The sequence below is a fragment of the Trichoplusia ni genome, chromosome 20 (assembly GCF_003590095.1).
Source record: "Trichoplusia ni isolate ovarian cell line Hi5 chromosome 20, tn1, whole genome shotgun sequence".
NCBI lineage: Eukaryota > Metazoa > Arthropoda > Insecta > Lepidoptera > Noctuidae > Trichoplusia > Trichoplusia ni.
This window is the reverse complement of record NC_039497.1, coordinates 6,960,403-6,976,064: the sequence shown is the minus strand read 5'-3', so window position 1 is coordinate 6,976,064 and position 15,662 is coordinate 6,960,403. Positions and strand designations below refer to the sequence as shown.

The 15,662-nt window shown below is 33.7% G+C and overlaps 2 protein-coding genes across 3 annotated transcripts; one reads left to right on the top strand and one right to left on the bottom strand.

Annotated features, from left to right (window-relative positions):
- Positions 1–1,860: 1,860 nt before the first annotated feature.
- On the bottom strand, positions 1,861–5,576 carry LOC113503707. Its single transcript, XM_026885776.1, has 3 exons — positions 5,406–5,576; positions 3,933–4,130; positions 1,861–3,755 (listed from the first exon to the last, which is right to left on the bottom strand). Exons 2-3 carry the CDS (start codon positions 4,123–4,125, stop codon positions 2,887–2,889), a joined length of 1,062 nt encoding a protein of 353 aa, XP_026741577.1. The 5' UTR covers positions 4,126–4,130; positions 5,406–5,576; the 3' UTR covers positions 1,861–2,886.
- A 104-nt stretch (positions 5,577–5,680) lies between these two features.
- LOC113503705 lies at positions 5,681–12,222 on the top strand. 2 transcript variants are annotated; one of them, XM_026885775.1, is made up of 5 exons: positions 5,681–6,334; positions 7,453–7,751; positions 8,054–8,148; positions 9,000–10,415; positions 10,907–10,994. In XM_026885775.1, the coding sequence occupies exons 1-4, from the start codon at positions 6,223–6,225 to the stop codon at positions 10,387–10,389; spliced, it is 1,896 nt and encodes a 631-aa protein (XP_026741576.1). In that variant the 5' UTR covers positions 5,681–6,222; the 3' UTR covers positions 10,390–10,415; positions 10,907–10,994. The 2 variants fall into 2 exon arrangements, with proteins under 2 accessions (XP_026741576.1, XP_026741575.1); XM_026885774.1 differs by having other exon boundaries at positions 5,685–6,334; positions 9,000–10,385; positions 10,907–12,222.
- The last annotated feature ends 3,440 nt before the right edge of the window (positions 12,223–15,662 follow it).

Genomic DNA, 15,662 nt, shown 5'->3' with positions numbered 1-15,662 from the left:
AATAGTTCAGCTAATATCTCTCCGTTTCTTAGATAGGTAAAAATATTGGCTACTCTTAAATGGACGGATAAGAAAGCTAACCAAAGTGGCTCATCGCAGAATAATCGACTACTTAATTTTTACTTCATGATGTCAATTCACTTCGAAGTAATAAAAAAATACAAATAAAAGACAGACAATCGAGAACCACGACTGATTAAGTAATTATAGGTACCTACATAATAACAATAATCACCGTTAAATTTTACTGAATATTTTATCCCATCTCATCATAATTAGCACGTAATTAATTACCTAATTAAGATTTTTCTTCTGTGAAAGTAGGTAGTAGGTACCTACCACGTCTTTTAATAAAAAAAAACCAATATTCTGAATTTAAAAAACTGCATTCGCGCTATTGAAGTATAAAAAGTAACTTATAGTAAAACTAATTATGTTTGGGAAGTTCTGTTAAACTGCGTAGATAATAATATTAAATAAAGATTATTTAAGAGGCTTGTGAATGCAGTGTCAAACCGAAATAAGCTAAAGTATTGAAGAACCTTTGACTTTCCTAAAGGCAAGATTTTTTCATATTTTTCGTATTGGATTATTGGCCTTATAAAACAAGATCAAGACATATTTATTTTGCCCAGTTTTATATAAATTTTCTTTACATTTTAGGAATAAAATACTCTAATAAGCAACAAAAATGGATTACACATCGGACTCCGATTCAAATATCTCAGAGACTCCGGATGAATCAATGAGTCCAGAAATGGCGGGAGACCATGATTCATTGGCAACACCGAGATTACGCCGTTTCAAAGGAGTGGACTTTCCAAGATCTAGGCGAATTAATTTTGATTTGCCTGAGGATGAGGAAAATTCTGGATGCCTACTGTAATCATAGCTATATACCTAGTAGATACATATTTCGTTTATGTTGTTGCATTTGCTTTTGTTTCATTATGTAAGGTAGGTAGGTAATAGCTTTTACACTACTTAGCTGCGTTCCGTATTTAGGTACTCTCTAGAACCCTGCAACATATCAGGATAAGGCAGAAATCTTTTAGCTAGCTAGGAGGACTACAAACAGTATGCGAACCTTAAAATTATATGGGACTTATTGTAGAAAAGTATCTAAGTCGGTTGCATGTTTATATAAATTAATACCTCTACCCAAGGAGATAATAGGCTAATAGCCGAACTTTTTCTTCTTTTCCCGCACTTCCTTTTTTCTCGTTGAATTAAAAGATTGCCTTAAGAAACTGACTTTCAATGTTATAATTTTATTGTCGTAGGTATTTAATTCCGTACGTAACGTACCTAACTGCTAGGAACTCATTTTAATTTTAACTAGTATATGTACAGTATAAATTAATATAAAATGACGTAAGCAGGTACCTAAAATGATTATATTAAGCGTTTCGCAGTATGCGTGCTTATCCTAGATTCATAGCAATATTTCATTATTTTGTTTCATTAAGCTAAACAATCTTGGCGTCTTTGTGTCTAAGACCTCAGTTTAAATATAAAACACATCTAATAACCAATGTAACACTGTCATGAAGATTACCATATTAACTTGTTGATATTCTATTAATGTTTTCATAAAACGTTACCACCATGATTGTTTACCTTTTTATGTACCTAAACATACAAAGTATATATTTTTAACGACAATATCGTTAACTCAATGTCTACGTATATTAAGCGTGAATGTAAATAGTCGCATACACATTATTTACCTATTAAATCGAGCAGTTGATACTAGTGACATCTACAATTTTGCAAAGGAACCACAAACTATAATTCGTGAGGCAAAGCGTTGCGTGAATAAATAATAATTTTAAATGTATTCGTAAAATAAAACAAAGATTACAAAATGCGATTTATTTAAGCTTATTCTATCTAACAATATCGAGTGATATTTCGTCAATCACTTGCTTCTCATAAGGCACAACATTCGATTGTTTTAACAATTTTTTCCAATAGGTTTTACAAAAATAACTCGTTTTTGATCATTTTAAATGCACGAACTGAGATTTTAATAGTGACGACAAATAGAATAAGTAAAATTATTCTTCGTACAACTAGTTACAGTAAGAATACTTTGGTATCTTCACAGCTGTGTTGAAATTGAAAACAATCAAAACGGTTTCCATAGAAATATGGAAGACAAAATAATTAAAATTATTCACTAAAATACATGCTTGATTTTTTTCAATTTTACCAAAGTACAACACTATTTCACTTATGTATAAAACTTAAAAAATAAAAAGAAAGAAATGAAAAGAACAATAATTTCATATTAAGAATAATATCATTTTTAAATGCAAAGGCACATACAACATACAATTACTGGGAATACATAACAAAAAGTTTATAATTTTATAAAATAGTTTATTAATGAAAGAAATCCAAATAATTTCATTAATTAGCGATACAAATCAATATTAGGGCCAGTGCAAGTCAATACATTTGTGAGGTCTAAAAAAGATTTAAATTGACCTTTAATCAAAAGTATTTGTTCTGTATGATATCATTTCTGGCCTTAACAGAACTTTAAAAAAAGCACAGTAGTAACAAACAGTTACTGGCACACAACATAAAACGATTGCATATTACAAAAAAAAGAATGAAAATGAGGTAATAATGAACAAAAAATAATTCAGATTCCATAATTGTTTAAAAATATATAATTCAGAATCAAATATTGAAGTAGGAAAGGAGAATATTTTAACATTATACCACATCAATAATTTTTTTTACATAGAAATAAGTGTATTTAGCCTGTATCTATGGTGAACATTACTGATGTGGTCGTAAATTTATCAGTCTTGTGTCTTAAACTAACAATTATAGAATCTGTTACAACATAAGTCTTAACTTATACAATAGACATTACAAGACATCTTGTACTTGGCTTTGGACATACTTCAAGCAAGAAATGATTTCCTCGCTATCTGCCACCATTCCTTGGAGTTTGTCTTGCACATCAGCTAAAACATCTTTCTGCAAAGCACCCTTTTTGAGCGCCGTCATGCAAAACGTAGTGAGCGCTTTAAAGCATTGTTTTCTTTGAGCATTATGAGGTTGGTTGTCCCAAACGGGAGTGGCCTTAACATAATTCCAAGCAAGAAATACATACTGTATCACTGATTCCCAATGCTGAGACTCGACCAAGATCTTACCCTGATCAACAACACACTTTTTGAAAGCTGCTAAATGTGTCGAAACACGTGAATAAGCTGGGGAATCAGTTTTGGAAGTGAGACGAGATGTCGGTAGGCTTTTGAAAATGTTGCTCTTCAAATAGCTAAGGCGCTCTTCAAGTGGCGTTAGGTCAGGCACAGGCATTTCACTCCTGATCTCTTGCTCGATTTCTGGGTGCTTGTATGTTATATTTTTGATCATGCGAATGAGTTGTGTAGGGCTCAAACCTTTAAGAGCAGTGTCAATGGGACCTTTAAAATCGGGAGTCATTGTTCTCTCCATTCTGATTCTTTTCATGGGTGGGGTGCTTTTAAGAGGGCTGGTTATCTTGAACTTTTGGGGAGTGCTGATGTCGCTAAAGTCAATTTTTTCGGGAGTGAGAGGAATACGTTCATTGTCAAGTAAGAGGCGTTTTCGTGGCGTTGAACGTAGAGTGACTCCGAGTTTTAAAGGCGAGAGGTGGTTGTCCTTTGGCGGAGTTCGTACAACCGAATGAAATGTAGAGTTTCTTTTTAATTCGATGTCCGGCGACCATGTTACTGGCAGACGCTTACGGCCTGGAACCGAAAAAAAAATCATTTCCCTAAATTTAAAAATTATATAGATGTTACTTCTGTTTGCATTTGATAAGATGATATTGGCTATGACTTTTTTGCTACTTGCTCATTAAAATCTGTTAATATTTCAGGTACTTTATTAACTTTCTATTACAATCCAGTCAAAATATAACATACCTCTCTGCTGTATCAGCAGTTCGTCAGGAGATGGTGCAGGACTGAGATAGCCAGAGGGTAATGCAGGAGAGCGCTCCCGTATATTAGTGACGGGCTGCAGGGGGGTGACACGGAGACGATCGAGCCGGACCGGGATCTCGGCGAGCGCCGCGCGAGTGCGACGCCCACCGTCTGGTGTCACCGCGCCCTCCATTGGCGCTGGAACATAAATCCATTATATATACAGTAGTGGTTAGTTCTTTATGTGAGGCTAGTGGTCGGCCATACGACCAGGGCTTCACGGAATCACGGTTCTTAACCAGATTTTATAAATGCTTGCAAGCTAGCGAAAAGCGGGATAAACCTGGTTAGTTTGAAATTGCAAATTGGTTCATGTGATAATATACAATATTATTTTTCATTCTTAAAAAAATGTGCTCTTTATGGAACAGCTACAGAGTTTATAATCAAATCTGTTTGATTTCAAAAGCAAGTAGAAATTAAACTGAAGTCAAATAATAACAAGAAGGCAAAAGAAAGGTTGTTATGGGCGGTGCAAACAAATCAGCGAGTGAAACTGACAACTATTTTAATAGGAAATCATTTAATTTTGCTCTTAAATAAGAACCGAAATAATATTTTATTCTTCTTAAAAATGTATGTTGTTTCTTAAGTGGTGGTTATTAAAATGTAGGTTTCCAAGCCCTTCTAAAAACCACTCCATAGATCTCTAGGCTGCTAGTGTGAAACTATTTCAGTTGTGGGAGTGCAAAGACAATCTATCTTGTAGTGCATGATCCCTCTCCCATAATCTATATACCTACCTCGAAGGTATGTGGTGTTAGCAAACGTGAACCTAAACCAATGTTCCTACAAACATATCCATGAAATGGATTTTATTCGGTCTTTAATTTTATACTATATGAGCATTTTATTGATGAAAGTTACTTAATAAATATCTTATTCTAAAGCCCTTAAAAAGTTTTCACCATGTGTGTGTTAGCAAAGTTTACATCTTAAAAGATAAAGTATTATTAAACCTACGGAATATGACGTCTGCAATTATTTGGGTCAAATTTACGATTCAAAATAAATAAGCTACGCAATTAAATGTTTTGCCATGAGTTTATTAACTTGACCACATTTTTTAAAAGTTCACACATATTTATTGTAGATAAGGTGGGGTAGTGATAACTTATCGTTAGCGCAACATGTGATGGTCAAAGAAGCAAGTTAAAAGAATATTTAAGGAAGCTTGCCCGCGGAGTTAGCGCTAACAACGTTTACATTAAAAAACGTGTAAACATGTATGAAACTCCCTGAAATTCTTATGACTTGGAGAGAACTGCATATTACACTACTACTCATACTCATATCTTAGAAATTTTCAGAGAATTTAGTAAAATACCGATCTAAAAAAAATCGTTAACAGTGACGCTTTCATGTCGGTATTTTGTTACAAAGGAATATTAAAATAAATTCACAACACTTTACCTGGATTCTGTATTGTTTCACGATATCTTCCTCCAAAGTGTCACACGCAAAACAACGAGGGAGAGCGAAAAAACAAATAAAATAATAATGAAATTGGCGCAAAAATTGACAAGCAACTGCTGCCTACAAGCACAACGGTTATTTTATTTCAGTCATTTGCGTTCCAGGTAACCGCTATTGAATTTTAAAACTTGAGACTTACATTTAATTTATATTGTAAAATCCAAGTAAAATCATTTATACCTAAATTCTTATTTTCACTGTAAAAACTATTTGGTAATTGTAATCAAAGATTGAATTTATTAAATAATATTTTTTTGATGGTTTTAGATAGTTCGGTATCACTCGTGAACTTTTACTAGTCTCTGTGGTCATTCAAGGTAATAATATTAATTTCATTCATTCATCGAGTGTCGTGAATTCGTGATATTTATTATTTTTTTGTCAAAATCACGCACGGTGAAAAAGCCATCTAAAAGAAAGTAGATGTTGTAATCTTAATTGACTAAAAGTCTAAATCTAATACCTATTACTGTAGAAAGTGTTTCTTGCTAAACGTAAATAATAAAAGTAAACATTCCGTTATATTTGGAATAGACTTGCGAAATATAGACTTGTTGTGGTCAATTCATAAGTCGCTGTTTTGAATGTTATTTTCTATTTTCAATGAAAAGTGTCATTTATTTGTTTGTATTTGTGAAAAAGTGAAGTGAAGTAGGTCAGGATAAGCTATATAAGTGAACAGACTTAGCCGGTGGATCGTATGTTCTAGATCATAGTCACACGATATGGCTATGCTGCAGGGTCATTAACGACGATGGAGCGGTTGTCTCATGACCTCAACCTGGCTCTCGAAGAGAGTAACTGTGGTCGTCAAGAGCGGAGGAAGTTGGGGCTCCGGAGACGCACCAGATCAGCGGGAAACCTGCGTTAGTTTAAACTTTGATTTTAATTATCTTTCAAGGTTTTATTTGCTGAACTTCGTTAGCACTAAAAACTAACAATTATTCTTCGCGAGAATTTGTAAGAAATACTTGAAATGGTATTTTAAAGTTGTCATTTACATTTTAAACATAAATTTTGGTGTGATAAAACTCATCATCAAATACACAACACAAACATACACTTCAAAATAAATTAAATAAGTTTAATGTGACTCATTAAGGATACTCCTATTGAATTGAGTCATAAAAACTCATTGACTGTAAGCCTCATTGCACATTAATTAATTCTGCCTTACCATAATTTCATACTGGCTGGTGTAGAACACAATAGAAAATAGCAACAACATAACAATCTGTTTTTGCATAATAACTTATCATAAAACTGATGTAATGTATGTAATATATGTTATGCAAATGTTTTAATCTAATCTATAATAAACTAGACTGACCTGAGAGATGTGTCATGGAGAACTTTGATAATTTCATTGATGATGAACTCGTTCTCGGCCGACTTCAAAAGCTAATAAAAAGATAGTTGATACTATTGATCATCGGACATATGATGTGATTTTGATGAATTTTTTTAGAAAATATCTGTCATTTGTCCCAAAAAATATATTTGTTTTCTTATGTTTGGCTCAGTAATTTTCTAATTGAAGTTGGTTGTGCTGAAATTGGTGCATTTTTATGCATTCTAATTGAAGCCATAATCTCTTCTAATTGGTTATTGAATTTATTAAATACAGCTTCCATGCGCCTCGAATAGAAAAACACCTGCTTTTGATCCAGGTGAAGACCAGATATGAGAGGAATTTGAACTATTCAAGCTTAGATTAATGTTATTTCTGAAGTGCAAACTATGTACTCATCACAAAGTACAAACAATACAAATTAAAATATACTCTCAATATAATACTCTAATCCTTTGTAAAAACATACTAAGACAGTAATTGTTACTGTGGTCCCTTTAAAGTTGTTAAAAGAAATAAGATAGTTCTTGATACTCATTCCTTCAATAAACTCAATGTGAGGTATAGTCATTTACAAAAGTCTTAAAGAATTAAGAGTCTAAAGTAACTCTCAGATTTGCTTAATATTTACAGCAGCAGCAGTATTAGTAAGTCTGATTGAAGATGGCAGCTCCAGTAGTCCACCACAAGCCCCACTCATTACTCAGCCATTATCTGACTCCGATGACCCCCACCTCAGTCTGCACAAATCTAGCCTCAAATCGAGGCATTATTGTCAGATTGGAAACTTCGAATCTGATTCGTTCAACGAAAACTTTTCACCAACAAGACCGGCTAACGCTAGGAGAAAACGGAAGTATAAGAAAATGCCCGTTGAGTATACGGATGGGAAACGGACACCACCAGTTGAAATATTGAGTGTTACTTCTGAGGTAATGATTGCTTAAAACTGACAAATATAAGTAGCAAACATTAAATTAATAAATTTACCTATTTTGCTTTGTTATCCTCATTTATGTTATTATGGTAGTTAACAAATGATAAGCTATCATGAATACCTCATTTTTGTTTTCACTAATTTACTACTCTTGGAAGTTGAAATCAATTTGGCAATATAGAGCTTATTAAAACCCTTTTATTTAATTTGCAATTTGTTAACAATTTGGAAAATACGATTACATATTTATTAAAAACAAAATTATGAAAGAATATAATGTTTGTGTTTTGTTTTCAGCCAAATGCCCTATCCGCCACTATCATTCTTCAGAGTCAAGTGTTATCTCCTGTGATACATGTAAATAAACACAAAACACTCACGAAACCTGAAAGGTTAGTATTAAAAGTTAATAATACGTAATTGAACCTATAACTAGATGTGTTTCGCTCTTTCCCGCTTGCCAATGTAGGTTTTACCGCAAAAAGAGTTTTACGTATAATTTCTTTGAGGCCAAATAAAACACACCAAGATTTTTCGTATTTATGATTTGATTAAAGAAGTAAAACAAAGAAGCAATAGCCGCTATAGGACAATAAAAATAATTCTATACTTTATACTATTTTGGTCAAATCACATTTGATAAAAAACATATATTTCAGTGTATATTTAATTTGGTGATCTATATTGGTTTTAGTCACGTTTTATTTTGAAGCTGCGTCTTTAGGCAAAGATTCAAAATTGTTCACCTCTTTTGAGTATCAAACCAATGTAGTGTAGTTTATTTGTTACATCATGGGCATTTGATCTAGAACTATAGTCGCAAGGAAAACCACAAATGGCTTACGTATTACGTTCAGTCGTATTGTAAATGTATGTTATTACAAGCACCTGGTTTAATTGAAAATATTGAGTCTCTGTGCATCTAGCAGCAAAATGTTGTAACTTATTCTCTAATAATAGTTGATTTCTTGCTCAGGTAGTCCAGTTACCTTAGGCATCTCTTTTCGTCCTAAATCAAAGATGCTTAAGAAACTAGTAGATATAATTATTAGGATCCTTCAAAAGTTACTTCAAACTTAAAATAGTTTTCAGCCGTTGAGATCTTATTACTACAATATTTTAATCTAACATTTTACCGCGATGGGAAATCTACCATAAGTATTCAGCACTAAATAGTATTACGTATATTCTACTGTCACAAATGTATTGAATACTTTATTAACTTACCTTTTTCGCTTAATAGTTGTTTTTTCAGAAACGCGTTCTGTGGGAAAAGGAAGTGGTCTCACAGGGACAAGGGGGATGTATGTGAGATGAGGGAACGCTCGTTTAGCGGAGGATGTTCATCAAAGTCCGCGTACTTCTCGAAAAACGACTTCAAATCCAAGAAGTACGACACTGATGCACCCAAAAAGGAACCTGTGTTGCAGCCGGGAAAGATCGTCTTGAAATCGCAGAACGCAGAAGATACAAAATCTCCAACCTTCGCAAACACTCCATCGTTGCCAGGAAGCTCAAGCTTTAACTTTGTCTATAAAAACATGTCAAAAAATGGAACTCCAACATTATCCAAGTTGACAGGCTACAAAATAACGACGGACCTGCCACCGTTCTTCAATCCCGCTACCAGCTCCGGTAAAAACAATCTGGACGGTAAATACCACAGAAAGTTTAAGATGTTAAATAAATCACATCCACCCAATTCTTTGCGAAATCCCTTACAGTTTGATGATTCTAACAGCGGAATGGACTGCGCGGGGAACGAATCGAGCTCTCTAAGCAGTAGTGACTCTGATGGAGTGGTTACAAATGATAGCGATAGAGAAGGGGATGATGAGCTGACAGACTGGCCGGGGATAGAAGAACTAAAAGTCTTTAACAAGAGCCTGACCTTCAAAACTTCGAAAACCGTCAACAATAACTCCCCTAAATCAGCAAGCAACATGCCTCCGCCGAAACGATTGAAAAAGGAGAAGTTACTCGTTAAAAGTGGGTGGGCTAGCTGCAAGAACCGATTCAAGAAGAAAAGGGCTAAAGTAGACTCGGGAAACGATGACGATGCCATGATGTCTGACTCCAAAACTGTAGTAGACCTAGAAGATGAAGGCGTGCCTAAAGAAAGCAAAGACATCCTCCAACCTCATTCTTCCTTCAGTAGTTTTAGTGATATAAAGAACGCTGGTGTCTCTGGTCAGAACGCAAACGAGTCGTTTTTTCAGTCCTTTCAGGCCTTTCAAGAGAAGTCCGGGCAGCAGGAGGAATCGTTTAACCAGACGCCACGCACGAATTTTTCGCTACAGAAAACGTCTTCTAGCGACTTGAATTTGAGTGAGAAGTCTCCACAAAGCGATCATTATTACAGCGAGCATTCGATGGGGAATGCTGTGGTCACTGAAGTTAGGGAGATACGGGCCGGTTGTCGGAGAATAAGGGATGAGAGGCCAGGGTTTCTTATCCTGAGTGCTGCTAACGAACAGCTGTCAAAGTTCCTCCAAGATTCTTGCCAGACCGAGCTGAAGCTCCCGAGTTTCCATGACCCCGAGGAGAAGGAGAAACTGGAGTCGCTAGCCAAGCTCTACTCCTTGGAACTACAAGTGGAAATGGGCAGACCGGTTTTAAGGAAAACAAGGTGACTATAATTGGTCTGTTTATTAAAAAGGTAAAAAAATTGTTTGTTGTTTTTTCGAACAAAACTGTTGAGTATTATTTGCTATTAAATGTCTATCGTAAAAGTTAATTATGTATATCGAAAAGATTCAATTTATCTCATATTAAATATGACCTTCATAATGTATAGATAATTATCTTAAGGACTAATTGACACCATATTGCAATCTTGGAAACGATAGCGATAGATATGGAATATTAGCAAAACCTTGAAATTTAAATACCGTTTGTAAAAGTTCGATCCTCGCTTTTACAAAGTGCTACTTTATCTTAATTATTTAATACACAGAAAACGCTACGAAAAATTTGCAAGATGCATGCATATTCATTACAACATTCTTTTTTTTACATTCAAATATCTGACTAACTTACTAAAATCTAAACATCAAACTAGAACATGTCGTTACTAAAGACTCCATAATGAACCCGAAACTTGCATTATCTGCAAATACAATTAACTTATCCAATAATCAATTCTTCCAGTAACACAATGCAAGCGATACGCGTCGAACATTCCTACCACAACTTTCCGTCTGACCACAAGAGGCGTTGCTATGGCGACGACACCGACACCAGCCTGTCACTCAGCGACCAGAACTCGGTGAACTCCATCAATGACCTTGACGACACGCAGGACGTACCGCAACGCTGTGACATGACGCCTCAAGACCTGGTAGATACCTTCTCACATACTTTAGTCGATAAATCGTTGTTGCATCCTGGAGAAATCGATTGAAACATCGACTAAAAATGTATTATAACTTAAAGTTTTCGGGACGAATATCTTAACGAGATGTATTGAGTAGTGTGGGTATAGTCAAAGTCAGACTAACTGTAGAACTTAATGAAAGAGTAAGGTATGAGTAATTTTGTGATCTTGGTGTTTATTACTTGATATATTGGATTTTTGAAGTCCATTCGTACAGGAATTTTATGTCTAACTTCTAAACATTGTCTCAGTAACTCTGTTTTTCTGTAGACTCTCTGCGATTCGGTGTTACATGTCTTAGTTCATGTATAGTATCGGCTTAAAGTTGGAGTGTAATACGTATCATAAATATATTTAATGCAATGTTCACATGAGAAAGCTTTATGTACCAATATACGAATTTAAACAAGCTAAATTATGCCCTTGGGTTTCTGAAGCGTTAACATCATAACTAATGCAGAGAAAGAGCATTAATAATCTAAAAATGTAGATAAAAAAACAAATATCCAAAACTAAGCACCAGTTTCTTCCCTTGAAGTAATGCAGAAAATTCAAATTGATATTAAAACTTTTAAGTCGAATTTCTAATGGCGTAATAACGAGAAAACCCGCTGTGGGTATGTGTTATCGCACCTCTGAGCCTATCTCACTAGTTTTGTTTTCTGTTGCATCCTTGAACTGGCGAGTCAACAGCTGCGAATTACATTTTATTTTCATATGTAAATCTAAAGATATATACAAAACATACTGACCAGTGAATTTTCCAAGTGTAGAAGTCGCTGGTATCTAATAAACAATAAATACAATTACAAGAAATTCTCTAGGCTTCACCAGTTTCACAATAAGTAATCGATTTATCCATCAAATTATTTTGTTTGAAGTAATTGAGGTGTAAAAATGTAAGGAGAAACGCTGAGCGTGATAATATTATTATGTGTATGTAAGCGGCCTGATACAAAACGATGCAATTTTATTAAGGAACGTGTGATCGTGATTGTTATTGATAGAAAAGGCATATGTAGTGGTAAAAAAAACGAATTGACGATCTCAAAAAATGGTACTATTATTAGGCTTCAGAATATTTAGAACATAAAATCAAAGTTAAAATTATACCATGAAGTTTCTTTTGCATTGCAAATTTCAAGGATACACTACTTTGCTTGATAAGTAGGTAAGTTAGTGTACTATCAAAAAGTTTTTATTAAATATTCCTATCTAAAACCAATAAGAACACGTGGGTACAGCTTATCACCAATAATATTGTTCATATGAACAACCATACAGCCCATATGCACCTCACACCGGGCAACTGATGTCTTAGACAATTTACAAAAGAAAATATATCATTTTAAGTTCGCTGATTATTCGTACAACAATTTTGAATTAGTTTCGACCAATACAGTAAGTAGTTAGTTGCAGTACCCCGCTTGTGCTAGGTTTGTTAATTGATAGGATAGGGATGATGACAAATTTCTTTTTGCAGTGTCCGTCTCGTAGTTTTTTGTATAATAATGGATACTTATTTTTTAATTTGTCCCGAAATATAAATTGACCAAATGACAATGAATGAAACTTACGCGTGACGTCAAAAAATATATAAATTTTACCATATCGTTACGTCTCAAGCCCCCTCTCCTAAACTTTAAAGTAGTTATTCTTTGTCAATTCTAGTTTTTCTGAAAAAGGAAAAAATACGTGGCTCATACTTTTCAATTATCTAACTGAGGGACTAATGAGATTTTTTCTTTTTATACCCATTCATCATCCCAATTGTTTCCAACCATCAGACTGACTATTAGGTGTATATGAAATGTATGGTATATACAAAGTCAGAGAGCACAATTCTAGCCATTTCTTTTTTCAAAATTGCTAGTATTAGTTCCACATATCTTCTTATTTGCTCATCCTTTTTTATTTTAGGTCTAATGGCTTTAATACTTTGTGTTAATTCTTATTTCTTAGACTTAATTTTTCGTTTAGGTATAATTGTTTAGTTTAGGGACCAACCCAATTGAGGACAGCATGTTCTTATTTATTTTTTTATTGTGTTAAGTATAATCTTTAATCAGTCGACAAATTTTATATGTTGTATGTTTCGGTAGGTATGTATTATAATAAAAGAATTCCCAGGACTAGTAAATATGAAGAGGAAAATGTTGTAATGAATATCTAAACACAGCAATCCTTAAAAGAAAATCCTCGAATAACTCTCTGTCTACCAATTGTAGAACCAAGCGAAATAATAGTTCTAATTGAGGCTAATTGTCACGAGATTAGCTTGAACATGCTATTTTCATCTTTATTTCTATTGGATTTAAGTATATTATGCTTTCCGTTTCTAGTAAGCCCACAGTACAGTGTAATACTTGCAATAATTTGTGCTAATCTCAAGTTATTAATTTAAAGTTTCTTCCTAGTATAGAAGAAGAAGAAGTCTGAAACTGGCTTCGGGTTGTATATTATTTTGAATGTTGTGTATAAATTGATGTATTTTTTGTTTCAAAATTGACCCGCTGGATCGGGTAGCTCTGTGAGTACAAGTTGTTTGTACAAACAATTTATATTTAATGTAAAGTACTTATGTAATTCACGTTTCAGGTTTATTTGGTATTAGTGGAGCTATTAATGTCTTAGGAAGTTTATTATAAACTAAAAGAGGTTAGTCATTTTTAGACTACTGAATCTAAAGACGTGAGTCTGTCCTTCAGGTAGCTGTGTCTCATAAACTGTAATTAACTAATTAATGAAAGTATATCAACAGTTTGTTCAGAAAATGATAACTTCAGAACTACTTTTCATAAGTGAATGTTAAACACCAATAAAAAGTTGTCTGTACAGTGTACAGGTATAGAGAAGTGTTTTTGTAAAACTTCGCGCTTATTGGTCATCCGGTATACGTATAGTAACGCACGTTAATGATATCTTAGAATCTATTTAGATACTCTCAAGTTAAACTTTTATAAATATATTTTTTAGTGATATATCTATTACTGATAAAACTATTTTATACAATTACTAAAATCCTTATAATTATAACGAACCTATTAAGTACTGTCGTAACTCTAATATTTGTTATATCTGAAAGCATTGGTAATGAATTATACTCTGTTCGTTTTTGGAGTAACCGTTTGTCAGGTGATAAAATTCAAACCGCAATTTCAGTTTAAAATTGTAATTCACTTAAAATAGACATCGAATGTTTTGCTCGTCAATATTTGGTGAATTCGATGACCTATCAAAAGGTCACTCCTAAAACGGACACTATGCGTTATAGTTATGGTCTTTAGTACGAGGCAAACCAAGTTTCTGACAGCCAACAACTAGTCAATATTCCATAACGACGCTCAAGGACTAGATAAAATTAATTAGCAGAGCCGTAGTCGCTTGAAGAATAATGTACTAGCTAGTCTGAAGTCACCAGGTAACTGAAGCTTGCGTTTGCCTTAAGGATACAAAATTAATGAGTCATAGCCAATATAATCGGATGACATAGCGCAAAAATTATATGCAAGTAGTGTGTTGATGCCATAAGATTTGTAGAGAATTTCCGATGTAAGGACATTAACCTACTTATTTCATAAAGTTCTGCTAGATATCCTTGTTTAGATTTAATTATTTGTAGCTCCCGAAATTAATAACCTAATCGTCTGTCATCATATATGAAGAGTGAGAATAATAATATTCTCTCTTTTGAAACATGTATTTCTTAAGTACACTCATTAACGCTAAATGTTTCGCTTGAATGTATGGAAGAGACTATTCTCATTCAAGATCGAAAGAAAAAATGTCATTTTCATACATTTGTGGCTGGATACCCCCAAAACCATAAAAGATCACGTGATAGATGGCGCTGGTGATGGCCCAGGCTTAATGGCGTGATACAAATCAATACATTTGCGATGTTGTACATGCTTATAGGTTATTAGTTTCGTGTGTATATTTGTACATACCATGTATATAAACTAATGCGGTTGTCCGTAATAAAATCGAAGATTGAAGACTTAGTTTTTGCCGTAAACAGTCATATAAATTGTTTTTCACTAACATTGTATCAAGTATTTGTAGTTAATCTGATAGGGATGGAAATTTGTATTATGATAAAAACCAGAATATACTTTTGAATTATAATTGTTTTCTTTTTGTCTATTTTCCCGAAAAAATAACTGTATTGACGACGTCTTTAATGGATCACTGCGCTAAAATACAAAGTGGTGTCCTCATTGACTTCGGCACCCTCGGGGGAGGTTTGTACTCAGCTGTGGTAAATCTATAGACAGTTCCATCTGACCATTATCAATATCTTAAATTATTCGTTGAATATTAGTCGTTATTACACTTTTAAATGTATAGGCACAGTTAGTAAGTTTCTTTTTACTGATTAGTTTAGTCGAATAAATGAATAAATCAAATAAATTAGTACGGATGTATTTTCAAATTCCAAAAATGATTCGACATAACATTCATAAAATAAAAAACACTCAAAAATTAACTATTCAAATGCTATAAGCTACTAAATCATTTTTTATTTTT